This window comes from Furipterus horrens, unplaced genomic scaffold (genome assembly GCF_987537825.1).
Source record: "Furipterus horrens unplaced genomic scaffold, mFurHor1.1.pri manual_scaffold_13, whole genome shotgun sequence".
NCBI lineage: Eukaryota > Metazoa > Chordata > Mammalia > Chiroptera > Furipteridae > Furipterus > Furipterus horrens.
Window position 1 is genome coordinate 45249165 of NW_028327183.1, and position 21072 is coordinate 45270236.

General features: G+C 55.7%; 2 protein-coding genes across 4 annotated transcripts in view; one reads left to right on the forward strand and one right to left on the reverse strand.

Annotated features, from left to right (window-relative positions):
* Positions 1-1756: 1756 nt before the first annotated feature.
* Positions 1757-9720, forward strand: BBC3 (BCL2 binding component 3). Of its 3 annotated transcripts, none has more exons than XM_090260625.1 (4): positions 1757-2025; positions 4864-5152; positions 6515-6705; positions 8623-8804. In XM_090260625.1, the coding sequence occupies exons 2-4, from the start codon at positions 4879-4881 to the stop codon at positions 8737-8739; spliced, it is 582 nt and encodes a 193-aa protein (XP_090116751.1). In that variant the 5' UTR covers positions 1757-2025; positions 4864-4878; the 3' UTR covers positions 8740-8804. The 3 variants fall into 3 exon arrangements, with proteins under 3 accessions (XP_090116751.1, XP_090116752.1, XP_090116750.1); XM_090260624.1 differs by lacking the exon at positions 1757-2025 and adding an exon at positions 4081-4479; XM_090260626.1 differs by lacking the exons at positions 1757-2025; positions 6515-6705 and adding an exon at positions 4080-4479 and having other exon boundaries at positions 8623-9720.
* Positions 9721-16342: 6622 nt separating this feature from the next.
* The window catches only part of SAE1 (SUMO1 activating enzyme subunit 1), a 66953-nt gene continuing 62223 nt past the window's right edge, over positions 16343-21072 (reverse strand). The window contains exons 8-9 of the mRNA XM_090260189.1: positions 20136-20205; positions 16343-17100 (exon numbers count right to left, since the gene is read on the reverse strand). Of these exons, the coding sequence (XP_090116315.1) occupies positions 17008-17100; positions 20136-20205 (163 nt within the window). The 3' untranslated portion in view covers positions 16343-17007. The remainder of the gene's footprint in view (positions 17101-20135; positions 20206-21072) is intronic.

A 21072-nucleotide genomic window follows, 5' to 3' on the forward strand; every position in this document is an offset into this window, starting at 1 on the left:
AGCCACACAGTGATGTTTCTCTCCCTCTTTCTCCCTCCCTTCCCCTCTCTTTAAATAAATAAATAAATAAAATCTTTTTATTAAAAAAATGTTTTCCTTTAAATTAATGATTTTTTTTAAATGATACTCTATTTTTTTATTGTTTTAAAATTCTGGTCAAGAGGCCCTCAAGTTGCAGGTAGAAGGAACTTACTATAAAGGAGCACAGGGAAGTCTTTGGGGTGATAGAAATGTTCTGAATCTTGATGGAGGTGTACATCTGTCCCACCGCACCAACTACACCCTGAAAAAGAGTGAATTGTATTGTGTGTAAATATATCTCCGGAAACTTGAATAAAAACAGTAAGATCCACAAAAGTGATCTTACAATTCGTGGTTTGCTCACAACCCACAGTTTGAAAACCACCACCCCGGAAGAAAGGAAGGAAAGGGGAAGGAGGGAGGGAGGGAGGCTGAGTTAGTCCCCAATATTTAAAGGAGGGGGATTTCAAGTGAGGTCTGCATTTCCTGCGTCTCTTGGGGGATCCAAGGATCTGGCCCTGGAGGCAGCCCAGGTGGAGCCCCTGGACGAGCCCACCATTGCCCACGACTGGCATCCCTTCTGGTCCAGCTCAGTGCTGGGCACTCGGAGGACTCGCCCTGTGGTGACAAGGTTTGGCCAGGGGTGTGACATCAAGGAAATAAAAAGTACAGGGGAGACAGAGCCCCAAGCCCCTAGGGGAAGAGAGGACAGAGGCCAGCCAGTCCGAGCTGGGTGGGAGTGACAGTGGGAAACTGAGAAGGGAAAGGGAACTGAAACCCACCAGACAGGGCGAGAGTCGGCGCAGGGGCTGCCCGGGCATGTCCGTGCCAGGTGCCTGAAGTTCCTTCTGGCCCTGGGTCCTCCGCCAGGTTTGTGGCAAGTGTGGCCAGGTGTGCCTGCTCCGGAGTGTGTCCTGTTAGTGAACCCGTTTGCAGGAACCCGTCGCAGGTGTGACTTTGTGACTTTATGTTGGGGGCCTGATCTGTGTCTCTGAGGGTCAACTTTGGACAGTTTTACTGTGTCAGCTGTGAGCTGGTGTGGCTGTGTGCTTGTGTCCCTGTGGGAGTGTCATCTAGATCAAGCTGTATGCCCAGGTATCCGTGACAGGTGTGTGTGTGTGTGTGTGTATCTGCGCGCATGTGTGCTCGCACCTGTGCACCCGCCAGCTCAGTGGGAATGTCCCAAATGTGAACTCGGTCAGTTTGTGGGTCTGGATGTGCTCATCAGTGTGGGTGTCTGCACCTGTGTGTGTCGCTCTCACTGGGTCCGTCTCCACGTCCCCACGACTGTGTCATTCTATGTATTTGTGTCTGGGGTGCATGTGTGTGTGCGCGCCCCAGTTTGTGTTTTTGTGTTCCCAACCCTGTCCAAGGTGTGCGTTTGTGAGACTGTGGCCGTGTGTCTGAGTCCCCTTGTCCCCGTGGACTGTCAGCACGTGACTCTGTGTACCTTGGAGCGCGATTCCGGGGTGTGTGTGTCTGTGAGTCCCAGTCAGTGTGTCAGTGTGTCAGTGTGTGTGTCCGGCTGTCCTGCGTCGCCCAGGGCCAGGCCCCGCCCCGGCCCGGCTGCAGGGAAACCCCCCGCGCAGAGGTAGGGGGCGCGGCGCGCGCCAGCAAGTCCCGACTTGTCCACAGCGGGCGGGCGGGGCCGTGGCGTCACGCGGGGGCGGGGCGTGGGACCCGCCGGGCGGGGGCGGGGCGGGGCGGGGCGGGGCAGCAGCAGCCGAGCGGGCCCAGGATCCGCCGGGCAGCCTGAGACGCGGCGCGAGCCACATGCGAGCGGGCGCCTGGCGGCCGCAGCTACAAAATCAGCAGCAGCGGCGGCCACGACGTGAACGCGCCTGCGGCCCGAGCAGCAGCAGCAGCCACAGCGACAGCAGCAGCCACTGCAGTTAGAGCAGCAGCAGCAGTCGCCGCAGCGAGCGGCGCTCGGCGGGCGCGCCCTCCTGCAGGAAGCCGCCCGCCCCCGATCATCGCCCTCTCTGGAGTGTTCATGCCCCCGGGGTGAGTGTGGGCACCCCGAGTCCCTGGTGGCCGCGATTGGACAGGCCTGGTGGGCTCCCTGGAGGAGGTGGCGGGAATGCACGCGGAAGAGCACTGGAAGCGCACTGCATCCCCAACGCGTGTCTCCCTCTCTTCCCGCCCTCCACCCCCACGAGGGACTCTGGGGTAGGCTGGGGTCGCTGAGCTGGAGGCACTAAGGGTCGGGGAGCGCAGGTGCCTCAGCGGTCTGGCGGGTTTGTTTACAAACAATGGGGTGCAGGCTCGGCAGCGCCCCCTGGTGGCCAGTGCGGCCCCGGGGAAGTGAGTCGACCCCGACTGCCCCGGGCCCCGCAGTCCGGGAGGGGCGGGGTTGGGGGTACCGCACGGAGGGGCTGCCACACCCCGGGCGCGCGCCCGCTGGGGGCGGCGACAGGGGGCGGCTCGAGGGCCGCGGAGTCTGCGGCTCCTGCGGGCGGGGGCTGCGCCCCAGCAACAGCCGGTTATTGGCCCCGCGCTCGCCTGGCGGGCGGGGCGGGCGCACGTGGCGGCGGCGGGGTGGGGGGGCTGTGACAGCGCAGGGGGGCGTCTGGCCCCGCGTGGGAGCGCGCGTGTGCGGGGTTGTGGATCTGCAGGTGTCTCGCCTGGGTGTGTGCGTGTGTCTGGCTCCGAGTTTGTGCTGGGGTCCACAGGGAGTGATGGTGTCCGTCCAGGGGAATGTTGGGGCTCTGACCCCTCCGGGTGTGTGAGTGAGATCCCATGTGTGTCTGTGTGAAGTGTTGTGTGTCTGCCCTGTCTGAGGGGTGGGGGCTCTGTTTACTTGTGGTGTACCTGTGTGTGTTCTCTGTGAGAGTTGTCTATGTGTGCTGTTTGGGGGTGATTCTGTGGTGTCATGTTGCTTGCGTGTGCTAGTGTGTGGTTGTGTGTTGCGTGAGTGAGCTGTGTTTGTGTGTTTACATGTGTATCGTGCCCAATGTGCTGTATTTGTGTGTGCTCGTGTGTCCTGCCTGTGTGGACTATCTGTGACTGTGTATATCTCCAGGGCATGTGTCTCAGCCAAGCGTTTGTAATGTTGTGCCTGCTGAATGACGATGTCTGTTTTCTGTCCAGGTGTCTGTGAGTTCTGCATGGGTGTGTGTGTGCGTTTGTGTGTGGTGGCGGGCTGTCTCGGTCTCTGTTTGGCTTGTGTGTCTGGCATTGGTGTCTGGGAATTGAAAACAGTGCCTCTGTGGGGTCTGTGCCGTGCAGTCAGTGGGTGTTGCTGGCAGCCTCTTGCACGGGGCTGTCTGAGCGTGTGTGTGTGTGTGTGTGTGTGTGTGTGTGTGTGTGTGTGTGTGTTGGGTCTGAGGGGCTTGTCTCCGCGATCGGCTGGCTCATGTGTGTCATGTGGGCTGCGTGTGTGTAGTGTTTATGTCAGTCACGTGAGACCAGTGTTTTGTATGGGTGCTTTAGGGGTGCGTGCTGCTAGGGCTGCGTGGGATTAGAGTGAGCTAGTGTGTGTGGTGCAGGTCATGTCCGGGGCTGACAGTTGGTGATGGTGTTTTGGGGTTGGGGGAGGAGGGTGGACTGAGGTCTGCTGTTCTTCTGTTGTGTCTGTGTGTCATTGCCGGCATGGGGGGTGATGCATCTGGGTCCGATGACATGTGTCTGTGTATGTCCGATTTACATGTGTCCTGGGGTCTAAGAGTTGTTGACAAATGTTTTGATTGTGTTGGTCTGTGTGTGTCTGTGGATGTCTGTGTTGGTATGTGTAGGAGCCCTGAGGTGTGTATGTGTGTTTGAGAAGTGTGTGTTTCTGTCTGTGCTTGTGTTGGCTGCATTGTGTGTGTGTGTGTGTGTGTGTGTGTCTGGGCATATCAACAGTGGGTCAGTGAGTGAGATTCTGACCCTTTGTGTGTGTGTGTGTGTGTGTGTGTGTGTGTGTCTGGGCATATCAACAGTGGGTCAGTGAGTGAGATTCTGACCCTTTGTGTGTGTGTGTGTGTGTGTGTGTGTGTGTGTGTCTGGGCATATCAACAGTGGGTCAGTGAGTGAGATTCTGACCCTTTGTGTGTGTGTGTGTGTGTGTGTGTGTGTGTGTGAGAGGTGGAGGGGACGGGCTGTGCCAGACAGCATGCACTGTTCATACAGCTCTTCTGATGGTCTGTGTGTATGTTTATGTCCAGGATTTGGTCAGTGTTTCTGTGCAGGTGTGTGTGTGTCCTGTGCATGGAGTCGAAATGTCCCACATTGGGACCATTGCAATTTTCTGTGCAAATGGGAGATGAAGTGGGAGGTCCTACCTGAGTCCTATGTGTGTGTGTGTGTTGTGTACCTGCCACACTCACCCAAAAGTTTTCTCCTTTTGGGACCTGTGTGAGTCCCTGTGTGTGTTGGGGGAGCCATCACAGGGGCTGGCTGCCCGTCCTGTGTGCCCGTCACTGTGTTCCGGGAGTTTACCCCACCAGCCTGTGTCCTGTGTGACCCATGTCGGGTTGGGTGAGTTTGTGGTGTGGGGCTGTCAACCCTCACACACAGGTACATCTGACAGACCCCTGCGTCTGGGTCCTGTGTGAGCCCTGGCACTTGCTGTGAGAGCCATCCTGTGCTTCCTTGTCCCTACTGTGCGCCCATCACCTTGTGCTTGGGAGGCTGCCCCCTGCTGAGCCCTGGGTCAGCCCCTAGGTGGGTGTGTGTTTTGTGTGGCTGTCACATGCACAGTCCCCTCCATCTGGGCCCAGTGTGCGTGGTGGGCACCATCCCTGCCCCCCACGTGTGCTCATCGCACTGTGCCCTGGGGACCCAATAGGGAGTGTGCATTGTGGGGCCCGGTGACCCCCTGCACTTGCTGGCTGACGGCACCTCTCTCCCTCTGTCCTGCAGGCCCCAGGGAGCGCCATGGCCCGAGCACGCCAGGAGGGCAGCTCCCCGGAGCCCGTAGAGGGCCTGGCCCGCGACGGCCCTCGCCCCTTCCCGCTCAGCCGCCTGGTGCCCTCGGCTGTGTCCTGCGGCCTCTGCGAGCCTGGCCTGCCCTCCGCCCCCGCCGCCCCCGCCCTGCTGCCCGCAGCCTACCTCTGCGCCCCCACCACCCTGCCCGCAGTCACTGCCGCCCTGGGGGGCCCCCGCTGGCCTGGGGGTCCCCGCAGCCGCCCCCGAGGCCCGCGCCCCGACGGTGAGTGTCCGCCCCACACCAGGGACGATGGGAGCCGGGAGCGAGATACTGAGGAACTGGCCAAGTGGGAGCGGGTGGGGGGAGGTGGCAAGCCGGCCGGGCCACAGGGAGGGTGTGGCCTGTGTGGTCTTTGTGTTGCAAGAAGCAGGAAGACCGAGTAGGAGGCTGGGGGTGAGGGGACGCCGAGTGGGAAGTCCCTCCTGGAATCTGACTGCAGTCCCGAGTTGCAGCCGTGGCCTTTTCCGGGCCTGGGGCAACAGCTGTTTCCCAGCCCCTCTCCCCTAGTCTAGTCTGGGTCCCTTTAGCCCCCCCGAGGATTGTAGTGGGGGAGAGTGTTGGCAGAGCGGGAGGACGGTCACTTCAGAATTTTGGGGAGGGGTCGAGGGTGGCCTTTTGCCATTATCTGCGTCTTTTTGACCAGGGTTCGCCCTCTGCGCAGTCTTGGAGGAGGAAGAAGGGGGGAGGGGCCATTGTGTTGGGAAAGTGTGTATTCGTGTGGGGAGGGAGTCTTGGGGAGGGAAGGGTTAAAGGTCCCCTGCCTGATGGGCCGTTAACCCTGTGGAGCCCGGTAGCCCCATCCCAGCCAGCACACTCGGTGGCAGGGGTTTCGCTCCAGCCCCACCCCTCCTGGGAGGCCCAGAGAGAGAAACTTCTCTGACTCAGTTCCCTGAAGTGGGGCAAGAGGGGACTCGATTTCAAGACCGGATCCCAAGTGTGGAAACCGAGGCCCTGATTGTTGGCCTTAGGGATCCCTCAGACCAGGATCTGGGGTGACAGGAGGGAGGAAGAGACGTCAGAGGAGCGCAGAAGGGGGTGGGGCTGGAAGGCATCTCCCGCTTCCCAGCCCCCAGGCCAGAGCTCCGAGGCAGCCTGTCTGGCCTTCTGGTCTCCAGGCCCCTGCCACATCCGGGGGTGTGGCCTTACTGTGGTTGGACACGAGAGGGCAGGAGACCTGAGGCTTGTGACTCTGGGTGTAGCCAGTGGCTGTATCCCCGTGTGACCTTGGGCCACTTCTTAGGGTAGCCCTCACTTTCTCCATCTGTTAAATGGAGCAGGCAAAATTTGGCCCCGCTTTGGAATAGAGGTGCTTAGGTCAGATGAGAGGAAGGCCTTCCAGACTAACATGGGCGAGACAGGTGACCAGAGAGGCCGCCCCAGGACCTCTTCTTGCTTTCTGGTGCCTGTGGAGTAGGAGCTGACAAATCTGGCTCTAAGAGGGGACAACGGAATTGCTAGAAATAAGGCGGGAAGCAGAAGAGAAATCAGGCGCCTGGAAAAGGGCCCTGGCTCACTAGTCCCTCGGGAAAACCTCAGGGCCTAGAGGGGTCATGGGTGCTGACCACAACCCTCGGCTTTTCCCAGATCCTCAGCCCTCACTCTCGCTCGCGGAGCAGCATCTGGAATCGCTGGTGCCCAGCGCCCCGGGGGCCCTGGCGGGCGGCCCCACCCAAGCAGCCCCGGGAGTCCGGGGGGAGGAGGAGCAGTGGGCCCGAGAGATCGGGGCCCAGCTGCGGCGAATGGCGGACGACCTCGACGCTCTGTATGAGCGGCGGGTGAGTGCTGGCGGATGGGCGGGGGGGGGGGGGTAGACGGCAGGTGGGACTTCCCGCCGGGGAGGGGGCTGCGGGCGGCCCCGCCAGATGTGCGGCAGCTGCTGCCCTGCGCGGCGGGGTCGCGCCGGGGACAGGCAAGTGGGAGGGGCGGCATGGCCGCGGAGCTGCCGAAGGCTCGCGCGGTACTGCGCGGCGGCTGGCAAGGCCCGGCCCGGGGCTGCCTGGAGCGCCGCGGCGCGCCAGAGCCCGCGGCCGCGGGGACTGAGGGCGGTGCTCGGCGGTGCAGCTCATATATCCCGGGCTATTTATAGCCGGTGAGTCAGCAGCGGCGGCTCAGCCGCGCCCGCCCCTCCCTCCCGCCCGCGCAGCACGCAGCGCGCCACACAGCTTCCCGGGACGGGGGGCGGGGCCTGTAGCCCCGCCCCGCTGTAGGACACGCCCCCAAGTCCGTAGCCCCGCCTCTGATGAAAACAAACTATTTGAAGCCTACAGCAGAGAAGAGACTAGAGAATAACAAACATCAGGGCGCCCACCCGGCTCTCTCCAACCTGAACATGACACCCGCACTGCTTGCTTATCCAAAGAAAAACAAAAACCGGATGTTGAGAAGCCCCTTGTTCCCCTCTGGGACCCCATTCCTTCCCCCTTCCCGTGGAAACCTCTAGTTGGCTTGTCCCATTCCTCTGCAGGTGTTGATTCTTTTACTCCACATTTATCAGGCCACAAGCAGTACTTAGGACTGTGGGGCATTTTTGGCATAATATACACATGAGAGGGTGTGTACTTCTTTCCAAACTTTTTCCCTCTCGATGCTAGAGATTCATCCATCTGGGCAGAGGAGCTTTGGTACACTCATTTTCACTGCTCCTTAGCTTTCTGTCGGATCAACGTATAGTATCCATGTTCATTTTCTCATTGTTGGATGTTTAGGATTTAAAGAAGTTTCAGATTTTATTTATTAGCTTTTTGGCGTTTTTTTTTTTTTTTGCTCTTCCAAATGAAGCACATTTCCAGGTGCACCCGCTGTCTCCAGAATAGATACCTGGGTGGTCTCAGCCGTATGAAATGATTGCTCACTTGCTCACCAACGTGGCCATGTAGCACCTGGAAGCCGTGGAATGGTGGCAGCAGGATTTTTAACTTATGCCAATCTGATGTGCTCCCTGTGCTATGTCCTGGCTACAAGAGTTGGTGGGGAGCAAGGAAGGAGGCAGGGTCTGGTACAGGCACCAGACCGCAGGCACCCATTAGGGTCATTAGGATGGTTTATGTGACCTTGTTCTCAACTCTAAGATGGATTTCTCCTTCCCAGTGTGGGGGTGGGAGAGTGCTAGAACTTACCTGTTATTTTTACTGGTGGGAGTCTTGTCTCTAGCTTCCTTCTTGCTCACTTTCCTAACACTTGGGAGCTGAGAGGGTCCTAGAGGCCACATGAAGTCTTCCCCCTGCCCCTCGAGAGAGGGCAGGGGTCAGCTTTGCCTCGGCATACTTCTGTGCAACGTCAGCACGGATGGTGAACTATGCCCAGTCCTCCTCCTTCTACAGATTGTTCTAGAATCACTGAGACTATGGGGGGCTCCCTGCTCCTTTCCCTCCACCTCACCAGCCTTTTAGGAGAGGGCAGGATGGGCTGCAATCCAGCCCCACCCCTTCACCCCATGTGACTTTGGTTGGGTGACTCTCATCTGGAAATCGATGACGTGCACTGAGCACTTGCTGTCCTCCCTCGAGGTGACGACATTGGTCCACTGGGCAAAGGAACTGGGACTTGAGCCCAACTAACAATAATAGCACTTACTTCAGAGGGCTGGCTGAGGGTGTAGCTCACCTTGAGGACCATGCCTTGCTCCTCGTGGCCCTTGGACCTGACCACTCACACAAGCCCACTCTAACTTTCTCTCCTCTCTCCTTCCCTAGAGACGAGAAGAGCAGCAGCGACACCGCCCCTCGCCCTGGAGGGTCCTGTACAATCTCATCATGGGACTGCTGCCCTTACCCAGGGGCCGCGGAGCCCCCGAGATGGAGCCCAATTAGGTCCCTGTACCCACCTGGTGGACGTCGGGGACTTGGGGGGCAGGACCCTCCCACCTCCTGACGCCCTGGCCAGCGCAGGGGACGTTGTCTGCACCATGTAGCATACTGGACTACCAGCCCTGCCTGTCCCAGGGGCGGGCCAGGGCAGCCCCTCCAGACCCAGCCCCGGCCTAGCCTGGGGTGCACTGACGGAGACGTGGACTCCTGGGCCCCTGGCTGAGAACCAGGGGAGAGAGGGCTGACGGACTCAGTGTCTAAAGGCGGCGGTGACTGAGGGGGTGGGGACTAGCCGCCCGCCTCTGCCGCCCACCACCTTCTCAGGAAAGGCTGCTGGTGCTGGCTGCCTGTTCCAGCTGCAGGGGTGACACTGGGTGGGGGGTCTCCCTCCCAGTGCTCCTTCACTTTGGGCCTGGCCTCAGGCCCCTGGTGCTTCCCCCCCTCCTTCTGGGGAGGGGGCCCGTGAAGAGCAAATGAGCCAAACGTGACCACTAGCCTCCTGGAGCCAGAGAATGGGGTGCGTGACGGCTGCCCCAGCCCAGCGCCCAGCCATCTTCCCTGAGCCAGCCGGCAGGTGGTGAGCATGCCTGCCTCGCTTTCATCTGGGGGTGGCAGGAGGGGCCCAGACTGTGAATCCTGTGCTCTGCCCGTGACCACCCCCGCCCCCATCAATCCCATTGCATAGGTTTAGAGAGAGCACGTGTGACCACTGGCATTCATTGGGGGGGGTGGGATATTTTGGCGGAAACCGCCCCAGCCTTAGTCCCCAGGGCGAAGCGCTGGGAGGGGGGAGAGGGGAGTCAGGGAGGGGGGAATCTCAGAAGAGGGAGGAGTCTGGGAGCGGGGAGGGATGGCCCAGCCTGTAAATTTCTGTATATGCGCTGCTGTAGATACCGGAATGAATTTTCTGTACATGTTTGGTTAATTTTTTTTGTACATGATTTTTGTATGTTTCCTTTTCAATAAAATCAGATTGGAACAGTGGATACTGTTTCTGCTCTCCTTCCCGCCGTGTGACCTGGTTGGGACTTCTGTGACCGGTCTGGGTCTGTGGGGCCCACCCGACGGTCCACAGCCGCTCCTGATGGGAGGCCAGGATGCAGGGGCACTGCTATAGGGGCCCAGCCTGTGCAGGGCCTCTTTTGCCCCTCACAGCAAAGTCCAGGCATGTGTGTGTGCGTGCGCTTTCTCATTTACCACCCCCACTGGGTACGGTATGTCATGTCATGGGGGCTCGGTATTTACCGAATGAATGAGTGTGACCTGTGAGGAGTCCTGGGGAACATGGCAGTAATGAGATAGACCTTGTCCCTGCTCTCATGAAGGCACAAGGTGACACCTGGCAGGGCATCAAGCTAAGCTCAGAGCGAGGTTCAACTGTCTTGCTCTAAGGTATAAAGAGTTGGTGTTGAGGGAGTGTCAGAAGGGCATTCCTACAGGCCCCCTGGCCAAATGCCTTCCTGTGCCCCCTCAGATGCAGGACTGGCAGGCACAGGTTCAGATGCCAGTTCTGCCCCTTCCTGGAAAAGGGGAAGTTAGGAGAAATGGCCCTTCTCCTAAAAGGCCAGGGCCAGAGAAAGGGGACCATCATCAGTTTGTTGTGCCACTTACTGATGCTTTCGTTGGTTGATTCTTGTATGTGCCCTGACTGGGGATCAAACCCACAACCCACAATCTTGGCGTAGCGGGATGATGCTCTAATCAAATGAACTATCCTAGCCTGACCATTTTTTTTTTTAAGAGAGAGAGAGGGGAAGGGAAAAGAGAAAGAGAGGGAGAGAAACATCAATCAGTTGCCCCCAACCAGAGACTGAACTTGCAACTCAGGCATGTGCCCTGACCAGGAATCAAATGGGCAACATCTCTTTGTTTTTTAAAATTTTATTTATTTATTATTAGAGAGAGGGGAAGGGAGAAAGAGAGGAAGAGAAACATCAATGTGTGGTTGCCTCTCATACACCCCTTACTGGGGACCTGGCCCACAACCCAGGCGTGTGCCCTGACTGGGAATCGAAACGGCGACCCTTCGGTTTGCAGGTTGGCACTCAATCCACTGAGCCACACCAGCCCGCCAAACCAGCAAACTTTCAGTCCACAGGCTGGTGCTCAACCCACTGAGCCAGGGCTGACAATGTTATTAAAAGTGACAGGGCCAGAATGTTTGCTTTAATCATATACAGCTCAAATGAGAGAGTAAAAATTCTTTAAAAATTTTCCCATTTATCTACCATTTTTAGTGCTCTTCAATGTGTCCCAGAGTTCCAGTTTTCTAGAGAGTTTCTATTTATTTATTGATTTTAGAGAGAGAGATAAAGAGACCGAGGGAGAAACATCGGTTTGCTGTTCCATTCATTTATGCATTCATTAGTTGATTCTTGTATGTGCCCTGACCAGGAATTGAACCCGCAGCCTTGGTGTGGCAGGGACGATGGTCCAACCAACTGAACTACCCAGCCAGAGCTGCATTAGCATTTATAGTGTATTTCTGCTGGTGAGAAATTCTCTTGGTTTTATCTGAAAATACCTATTTCACTGGTTATAGACTTCCATGACTGTTTCCTTCCTTAAAGATGCTGTTTCCCTGTCACCTGGCCTCCATTGTTTCCAACGAGAAATCCAGGATTGTTTGAATTGTAGCTCCTGTTTGCAATGTGTTGTCCTTGGCAGGCCGCTTTCAAAATTTTGTTCTTCATTTTGATTTTCATATTGACTATCATGTTGTTGTTTTTTTCCCCCCACATTTATCCTGTTTGGGATTCACTGAGCTTTTCCAATTTGTGTATTTTCATCTTTCATCAGATTCCAGGAGTTTGGGGCCATTATCTACTCAGATAGTTTTTATTTCCCACTTTCTCTTCTCTTCCTGGGACTCCAATTACATGTATATCAGACCTCTTGAGAGTGTCTCATGAGTCCTGGAAGCTCTTGTTATTTAAAAAAAATTTCCTCTTAACTGGATAATTTCTATGAAGCTATTTGCAGTTCATGCAACCCTTTCGCTTTCTCCATGCTGCTATTATAGTAGGTCTACCAGCGAGTTTTAAAAGTTACAGATGTTGGCCCCGGCTGGTGTGGCTCAGTTGGTTGGAGCGTCACCCCATAACTGAAAGATGGCAGGTTCGATCCCCGGTCTTGCACTCGCAATCCCTGCTTAGGGCACGCACGAAGGCAACCAGTCGCTGTTTCTCTCTCCCTCTCTCTAAAAGCAATAAAAATATCCTCGGTGAGGATACAAAAATATAAATAAATGAAATAGCAGATACTGTATTTCTCAGTCTTAGAACATCCATTATTTCTCTGCTGAGACTTCCTGTTTTTCACCATTACACCTTTTTTACCTCGATGAGCATAGCTGTCATAATGGCTTTAAAGTCCTAATGCCAACACTTGGGTTCCCTGTCACCTTGTCTTTTCCGAGAATGGCTCACATGTCCCTGACCCAAAGTACTACACACTATATTAGGTGATTTTGTGGTTTTGGATTGTATCCTAAATATCATGAAGGCCATGTTGTAGACAGTCTGGATTTTGTTATATCCTCCGAAGGATGAGACTGGTTTTGTTTTGGGGGACATTTATATTTGTTAGACAGAAACTGTTGCAATGGGGGGCAGCTCAGATCCAGGTCACACCAGCCCTGCCCTGTTGGCCCCACGCACGCAGGCCAACGGTCAGCAGGAATCTGGGGCTGAATCTGTACGTGGAACTTGGGATTTTCCTTCCCTGGCACTCTCCTTTCCCGTAGCTGTGGTCACTCTAAGTCTGTTCTCCGTCTCTTCAGGCCGGTAAGACACAGGCTTCCTACTGGAGTCTCAGCTGCCTGGTGCAGCGCCTCAGGGTAATATGGTGGGAATCTCTCCTCTCTCTCTCTCCCCCCCGAGCCATCCAATATATATTTTTAAATTATTATTAATTTATTTTTGTATTGTCTAGAATTTAGTTATTTGCAGGGTTCTTTTTCTTTTTTCTGTGAGACACTCCACCACACAAGAAACATAACTTTGGTATCTTATAAAAAGTTGTTTTTTTTTTTTTTTAAGAGAGGGGAAGAGAGGGAGAAAGAGGGAGAGAAACATCAATGTGCAAGAGAAACACTGATCAGTTGCCTCTTGCATATGCCCCTAACAGGAGGGGCAACCTAGGCATGTGTCCTAACCTGGAACTGAACGGGCAACCTTTCGGTTCACAGTATGATACCCAACCTACTGAGCCACACCAGTCAGGGTGGTTTCTTTTATTTTTTAAAATTGATTTTAGAGAGAGATCAGTTTGATGTTCCACTTATTTATGCACTTTTTGGTTGCCTCTTGTATGTACCCTGACTGGGTATTGAACCTGCAGCCTTGGCATAATGGAACGATGCTCCAATCAACTTAGCTACCTGGCCAGGGCTGGTATCATTAAATGGAAAGCAGCAGACACTGGGTTGTCTATGCGGTCTTCTCCCTTGGAACCAACATGCTGACCAGTCCTGCAACTTGGTGGAGCTGAGACTCAGAAGGCCTGGCAACAAGGCCCTGGGCTAACTCCTGGTCACCTGCACCCCCGTGCAACCTCTCCCAAGCTGATCCCAAACTTGAACCGGTGCCCCTCCCCACCTCCAAATGCTCCCATCCTGCAGTGGCTGCATCTGGAGAGATTTACTTTTCATCGTTCAGTTTTGTCCTTCTTTAAAAAATGGGACTGTCTTTGTAAAACTTTCAGTTCCACGCTGGGCACATGTACTATCTACCCAAACCACAAGCGAACGTACAATGCTACCTCCCTGCAGCCTTTTGGAAAGAATCACCATCTCAAATGCATTTATAAAGTCTGTAACCTGAGCATCTGGCTTTGGAGAGCCTTTCCCAAGTGCGTACAAAGAAAACAGGCTCAATGTCACTCAACAGCAGCCTGATTAAATAGCTTATGGCTCATCTGTGGTTTCGGAATTCGAGGCCTGATGCGCTGACAAGGATCTCCAAGGCAATGAGAAAAAGCAAGTTGCAGAAAACATTATTTATAAATATGCCTAATAGCAGCTAACAGAACTGATTCATTTAATGTTCATGTATCAGAGGAATGTACTATCATCCCATTTTACAGATGGGACAACTGAGGTACAAAAAGATCACTTGCCCAAGGTCATGTAGCTAAGTGGTAGAGCCTGGATTTGAACCTGACAGCCTGGAGCGATTCACTCTCAATGGCGGGGAGGCAGGTGACCTCTAGGAGCTGGAAAGTGGACACACCCAACCTACACAAAAAGCAGCTCACGTGTCTCTCCGAAATCCCGAATTTAGCTGTGAAGTCAGCTGCTCCTGCTACGTGGCCAACACTGAGCTGATAGACCGAGGTGCAGTGGGGAGGAATCTTTGTACTCTTATGCTGGCATACTGCTTGAAGGTTTTAATACAAGCTTAAAGACAAAATCTACCCACCCTTCTGGACCCAGCTGAAGGCCCTGCCTTAGTGCCTGGGCCTGGCCAGTGGTCCTTAGCAGTGACTCCTGGGTCTAGGGACCTCATGGAGGCAAAGCCGAGTCTCCTTGTCCTCACTGAAATCATGGGCAGTGCCACTATATGTTTACTGCATGTCCCCCACGAAAGCTTTGCCCATCAACTCACATTCCATCCCTTAACCCCTGGGTGAAGCTGTTTCCTCATCTGCAACATGGTGACAGCAGCAGCAACAGCAGCATCTATCTACCCCACTGGGGTTGCCATGAGCCTGCACACAACTTAGCTGAAGTACTTTTTGGGCGCTGGCTGGTGTGGCTCAGTTGGAGTGTCATCCCGTAAACCGAAAGGTTGTGCGTTCGATCCCTGGTCAGGGCACATGCCTAGGTTGTGAGTTCAGTCCCCAGTTGGGGCACGTGCAAGAGGTAACCCATGGATGTTTCTCCCTCCCTCCCCCTTTCCCTCTCTCTAAAATTAATAAGCATGTCCTCGGGTGATGATTAAACAAACAATAAGAAGGATTTTGGAAAGTACCAGGCAGGTGGTGTGAACATGTTAGCATTATTATTAAACTCTTTGACCTGAAAACGACACCCTAAGCTCCCCGCCCCCCAGCCCATAAAGGGGAAAATCAGATGTACATCAATAGATACACATTTACGAAAGAAATGCAGGAAACCGACAAAATGGGTCTGCACTGCAAGAACGTGGGGCTGGGATGGAACTGAGTGTTCTTTTATTTTTCACCTTTGGTTTTCTTGGCAGCACCTGTTCTGCTAGAACGCTCTGGCTGAGCCTTCAGCACGTGAAGCACAGGGCCTGGCTACTGCACAACCCAGACAAGAGAAGTGGGGTTTGCAGTGGGCAGAGCTGGCTGCCCCAGGTAGCTTAGTACCCCCAAAGTATGTCAGTCCCGTGGAGTAGACCCCCACCCCACGTGGGCCACACAGCTCCTACAGGCACTAGAAACCACAGGGTAATCACTGCGCACTTCCTGGAGACTCAGGGAAACCCACGTTATGGTAACGCTGACATGTAATATGGGAGAATAGGAAATGTGAGGGGACGAGAATAAAGACGTTTCTTGCCTGGGGCTGGCAGCTTCCAGCACACCCTCCCCGACTCCCGGGGGTCCTCTCTGGATGACTCAATCTCTGCCATGAGAGGTACAGGGTGGAAAAGTTTGAGCTTCAGAGAAGACGCTGCAATGACAGTTTTGTTTTTCTCCATCCAGACCCGCCTGCGCCCCCTTGCGACCGAGGCCCCACATTGCAAAGGAAAGGCTGTAATTAGCTATTTCCAAGAGGGTGTGAGATTCACGCGCTGAAAAAACCGCCGACCTTGGGGGCTGAGAGGGCCCCTCCAGAACCGTCGCCCTGAATGGAGGCAACCTGGATGGAGGGTGGGGAATGGAGTTCTGCCTCCCAGAGCCCAGCTTTTTCACTGGGTGCAATGGGATTAAAATAGGAAAGGAGCCGATTATTCATTCCAACTGGCCAGGCCCAAACGTCACAGGATTCTGCAGAGAGGAGCCTGCTCAGAGGCCTGAGTCAAGAACGAACCTGGTGTTCCAACGACAGCTTTGACTTGTACGAGCCGTTGGATTGGGACATATTACTTAAGTGTCACTAACTTCAAAATGGGGCCGTCGCCCACTTTTCCTCTGCACAGGCCTGCTGCACAGAGGAGCTGCATAAAAGGTGGCGTCAGTATCAGGCTTCACCCCTTTTCCATTATCATCATTCTTGTCACTGGGAACAGTCACTATTAACTGAATTATTCAGCAGACTAACGGAGCCAGGGCGTCTGTGCGCCAACTCCCGCTCACTAGCCCGGGGGCGTGGGGGCCCTGTCGGAGTGGGGGGGGGGGCCTGGGAAAACACCAGCGGGGCTTCTTCAGGTTTAAAAAGGCAATTGGTAGGGGAAGCACTCGTCAGAGGAAGTTTCAAATGTGGAAGAAAAACAAACAAATCCTAAAGCAAGTAACTTTATTTCTAACATTCCTTTTTTAAAGAACTATGGAAACCTAGAAAATATGAAAGAAGACAAAACAGCTGCCGTGGGTGAACGGAGGACGGGCGCAGCCTTAAACGCGTCTCCACCGCCGTGGCGCCAAGAAAAGGACCGGACAGAGCGGAATGCCCGTGGTGAGGCCCTGGCATCTGCCTTTTAACACAAGTTTTCCTACTAATTTTCAACCTGCCCTAGTGCCGGAGGACCTGGTACTGTGGCCTCTGCCCCACGACCCACACCGAACGCACTAGTCCCGAGCTGAAACGCAGGGGCAGCGCACCAGATGCCACCTGTTGCTTTGCAGGGGCTCAAACTTTGCAGGAGACGCATCCCGCCTGCCACGGCGTTCCCTCTCCTCTCGGGGCACCTGTCGGCGTTTGACACAGCCCGGGCCTCGGTCCCCACCTGAGGTCGTGTGCCTCTGTGTGTGACATCAGGTGGGGACTAAGTCCAAGAAAGTGGCGAGAGGCTCCTAAGCAACCAGGCCTGCCGGTTCCTGGCAGGCATCTCCAGTGGTGCCCCAGGGGCCTGGCGACTCCACGAGGGCACCAGGGCAGAGGCGTCAGGGGGCGCTCTCAGCCGATAACCACTCGGGAGCTGGCAGGCCCAGAGCCACAGGGTCCTGAGCAGGGCGGATGGACACAGACGGGCCCTCCGCCCCCAGATGCGCCGCAGCTGCTGGCGTTGCAAGGAGCGCATCTGCGCCACCTTGTCATTGGCAGGAAAGGGTCTGAATGGGTCCAATGTCGTCACTTTTCTCTCGCCTGGAGAGGCCTTCGCGGGGGTGGGCACAGGGGACACAGGCGGGCGCGCCGCGGGGTCACTGGGGGCCGAGGCGCTCCACAGCCCCGCTCCCCCGCATGCCGTCGAAGAAGAAGAAGTTGTTGTGGGGCGGGTCCCGCTGCGACAGGGCCTGGGGAGACACAGGGCGGCAGTTCAGCTCAAGGGCTTGAAGAGGGGTAAAACGGAGGGAAAAAAACAAGAGCAAAAACCCCCTAACCTTCTGTAAGCAGCGTGGGCAGCAGTTTTCCAATAGAGGTCGAATTTCCCCCCAGGGGCTATCGGGCCATCTCCGGAGACATCCCCTGCCCCCAAACACAAGCGGAAACTTATTTAGAAAATCAGGCAGAAAAAGTGAGCCAGCCGGGCTGTGTGGGCTCAGGAAAAAGAAGGCAGAGGCGTGGTGCCCCGGGAAGGCGCAGGCGCGTTCCAGAGCGCGGGGAGGCTTGTGACGGGCCCTTGCTAGCTGTCAGCTGTGAGCCCTCAGACAGATCACTTAGCCTCTCTGAACCTCACTTCCCCCATGTAAAACAAACACATTATCCTAGGCATTCAGAGGTGATGTACCTCAAATGCCTTCAACAGCGCCCAGCATGAAGGTGCACTGCCCGCCTCCTGTAGGTGGGCCTGGCACTGCTCCTGGCCACGGACATGGTGGTTGGCTCATGGGGCTCACAGAGGACACAGCGCTTTTAAGGACAGAGTTAGAGCCTGAAATCACAAGCTGAGTCAGGCGTGCATGTGTGTACTGGGTTCATACATGCCAGTGGGTTTTCCAAGAGGTTCTACATCCAAGTAGGGCTACCCCTTGAAGAGGACGTCACCTACTTCTCGGCGGTATGCCGAGGTTCCCGGGCACCCTGTTGTCACTCAGAAGGCAGGACCTCATGTACAAGGTTAGAAATTGTTCGAGACACCCTGAACTTCTCCTTGAACTGAGTGCCAGTCCCAATCTGTTTCCTCAGCTGTAAAATAGGGACAATCATACCTACTCCAAGGGCTACTCGGCCATCTGTCCAAGGAAATGCACTTGAGCGCCTACTATCAGGCGGGCTTGGACGTGACAGAGCTTTGCCCCTGGCGCGAATGAAAAGGCAAGTAAACTGCGCCTGCCTGCTCGAGTTTCTCGTGAGAACGAAATGCGGTCGGTCTTGCCACATGCCTGGCACAGAGCGACTTCTCAGCCCAGGGCCCCTGACCGGTATCTGCGGACCCCAAGCACTCCACCAGGGGGAAGGCCCAAGAGTGCACCGGTGAACTCTGAGAACCTGAGATGAACCTGACTTCCAGGAGATGGTACAATGCGACCGAGCGTGGCGCCTGGGGCGGCCGCGGCTGTCACTGTGGCCCGCAGCACTGCAGGCAGGAGGCCGGCCGTGGACAGTGGGGAAGGATGGACAACATCCGCCTAGGGGAGTGTGATGTAACAGGATGTGGACAGAACACCTGGTGTCTGCCATGACATGAGGAAGGAGGGAAACCAAGATGGTTCCGAGGGAGCAGACCTTTATCTTTATGTTCCACCTCCTAATGTTTATTTTGTGAGTGGTCAGAGGGCCTCGCAGCAGAAAAGGGGAGGTCTGTGGCCCTCAAACTGTGGGACCCTATCGCCAGCTGCCTGAAGGCTAGAACCGTGTTAAGTGGGGGTGGGGGTAGAGGGGACAAGACAGCCGGGCATGGGGTGAACATGGGGCAAAAGGTAGAGTGCTTCCCAAGCCAGATGGGGGAAGGAAGAGATTCCGGACACACCCAGCAACCAAGAATGCGGAGCGCCCTGGCAATCTGGCACAAACAGAAACAAGACGCTGGGCAACAGCTGTGCCCAGCAGGCTGGGAGGAGGGGCTGCGCTGGAGGTTACGACGGGGTACAGAGAAGCGCTGCAAACAATGGGGTCCAGGCCACACACAAAATCCAGAGAGCAGCTTGTCAGTGGGATGTGTAGAAGTGAGCCTAGGACGGAAGGCCCGCAGCCCTGGGCCCACGCAGATGCAGCTGTCCGGCCAGGGTGCCGTCTAGGGACTGTGCCCAAGGCACGGCCGCTCAAGTGGTGAAGAGCACTGGCCCCAGACCCAGACCACCTGGGCTCGAATCCTGGCACTGCCACTCCCCTGCGCCCCCACTCCCACTGTATACCTCAGGGGTCAAGACACTTCCCACCTCACAGGGTTGTTGTGAGGACACGTGAGGTCACACCCACCTAACGGAGAGCCTTTGTGTGGTCCATGTTCTCTATCACTGCTGTCGCTACAGCCCCTCCTGCCTTTCCTGCCCTGCGCTCTCACCTGACAGGCACAGCCCCACCCCGGCCCACTAGAGCCCGTGGAACCCGACAACGGTCAAGTTCACACCTTTAGGCAAATATCCAAGTCCCCAGAGGAAGTCACATTTGTGTGAGGGTATGCTGCAGTTTTAGCAACCCAAATGTTCTCCCAGAAGAAATGGAAAATGCTGTGCTAGTCACAGGTTACAGGACCCCAGGTAAGATACTTCCCTCTGGGACTGCCAGTGGCCACAGGTACTGATTTCCCTCCTCTGTAAAAAACCTATGGTGTGTGCCCTGGCCGGGGTGGCTCAGTGGACTGAGCACTGGCCTGTGAACCACAGGGTCACCAGTTTGATTCCCAGTCAGTGCACGTGCCTGGGTTGCAGGCCGGGTCCCCAGTTGGGGGTGTGTGAGAGGCAACCAATCGATGTTACTCTCGCACATTGATGTTTCCTCTCCCTTTCTTCCTCCCTCCCTTCTGTTGCTCTAAAAATAAAAAACAAAACGAAAAACAAACAAAACCCTATGGTGTGACGAGGCCATGCTGACAGACAGAGGTTAAGCACAGACTTGGGAGTCCCCTCTCCAGGCCTCAGCAATGCCCTCCCATGAAAAGGGCCGTGACAGCCCCCTCTCAGCTAACAGCATAAGCACAAGGCACCCGAGGGGCTCAGGGAGGGGAGGGGAGGGCGGACAGCACCATGTCCAGCCCTGGGCTCAGCACGGGGCAGGCACTCAGCGGCCACGTGCGAGTGCCCAGTGGGTGGGCTGGAAAAGGGAAGGAAGGAAAAGGGTGGGGCATGAAACGGGGAGGAGCGGGGTCAGCGCAGGGCTGGTCCTCGGCACGTGTACAAGGTGTGTGTGTGGTGGGCCAACTGCCTTCTGCTCCACGGACACTGTTTACCTTCACAATTTCCTGGGCCAGGATCCCTCCGACCACGGCGCACACCGGGGCCATCTCGGAGAAGCAGTGCCTAGAAGACAAGACAGTGGAGTGAGACACTGAGGACCAGGGCGGTTGCTGGGACGGTGGGGAGGGTTGGTGACAGGCCTGGCCCCGGATGAACACCCCCCACCCCCCGCCCAGGAGCAGGCGATTCAGAGGGCGGTGCCAATGCTGGCACGGAGGCGCGAAAGCCAAATCGGATCCAGGGCTCAGACCTTTGCACCCTGGCAGGCAGAAATTGTTTCACGACACTTTTTTTTTTTTTCCAGTTAAAGGAAAGACTATATCTGTGCTTCCTAAAAATAAGGCCCCATAGATATCAGATGTTTCGGTGCCCCGGTCACATTCTCGCGATTCTCCTACCCACACGGGTGGCGGGTTCGAGATGCTATTCCCAGACAAGTGTCGGGGAAGAGGCCTGTGTTAACACGCAGCAGGCACAGGAAATATGGGGACAGAAAAAGTCTTCACTATCCACATGGATACCAGCTCTTCAGGGCCAGGATGGGGCACCCAGAGAACACATCTGAGCTGATACTGTCACCGGCCCCTCCAACACCCACCCTGGGAGCTAAACCCCCTCGCCCACCACCTCCCCAGAGGAAGACACTCTGCCAGCTCACGGCCCTCAAGGCAAAGGTATTTCTTAAACGCGCGAACTGGGGCCCTGACGAGCTGCAGCTTCCCGAAGGAGCCCCACTGCCAGAGACCCCTCCAGCCTCCCCAGTTTGGGCTCATCCATGTGGACCTTTTAAAAAGTGCACGCATCTAAACACTCACAATTTAAAACCCAAGCAAAAGCAACTATTATTCACTCCACATTGTCATCTACGGTGGGTACTTTAGACTGTTCAACACTGAGACCGTACATCTTGGCACAGATGTCCAGCCAATT

Excerpts from the sequence above, each read along its gene's own strand:
- BBC3 (XM_090260624.1), top strand. Across the intron at positions 5,153-6,514 it reads CCGAGGCCCGCGCCCCGACG|ATCCTCAGCCCTCACTCTCG; the intron begins GTGAGTGTCCGC and ends GGCTTTTCCCAG. Across the intron at positions 6,706-8,622 it reads ACGCTCTGTATGAGCGGCGG|AGACGAGAAGAGCAGCAGCG; the intron begins GTGAGTGCTGGC and ends CTCCTTCCCTAG.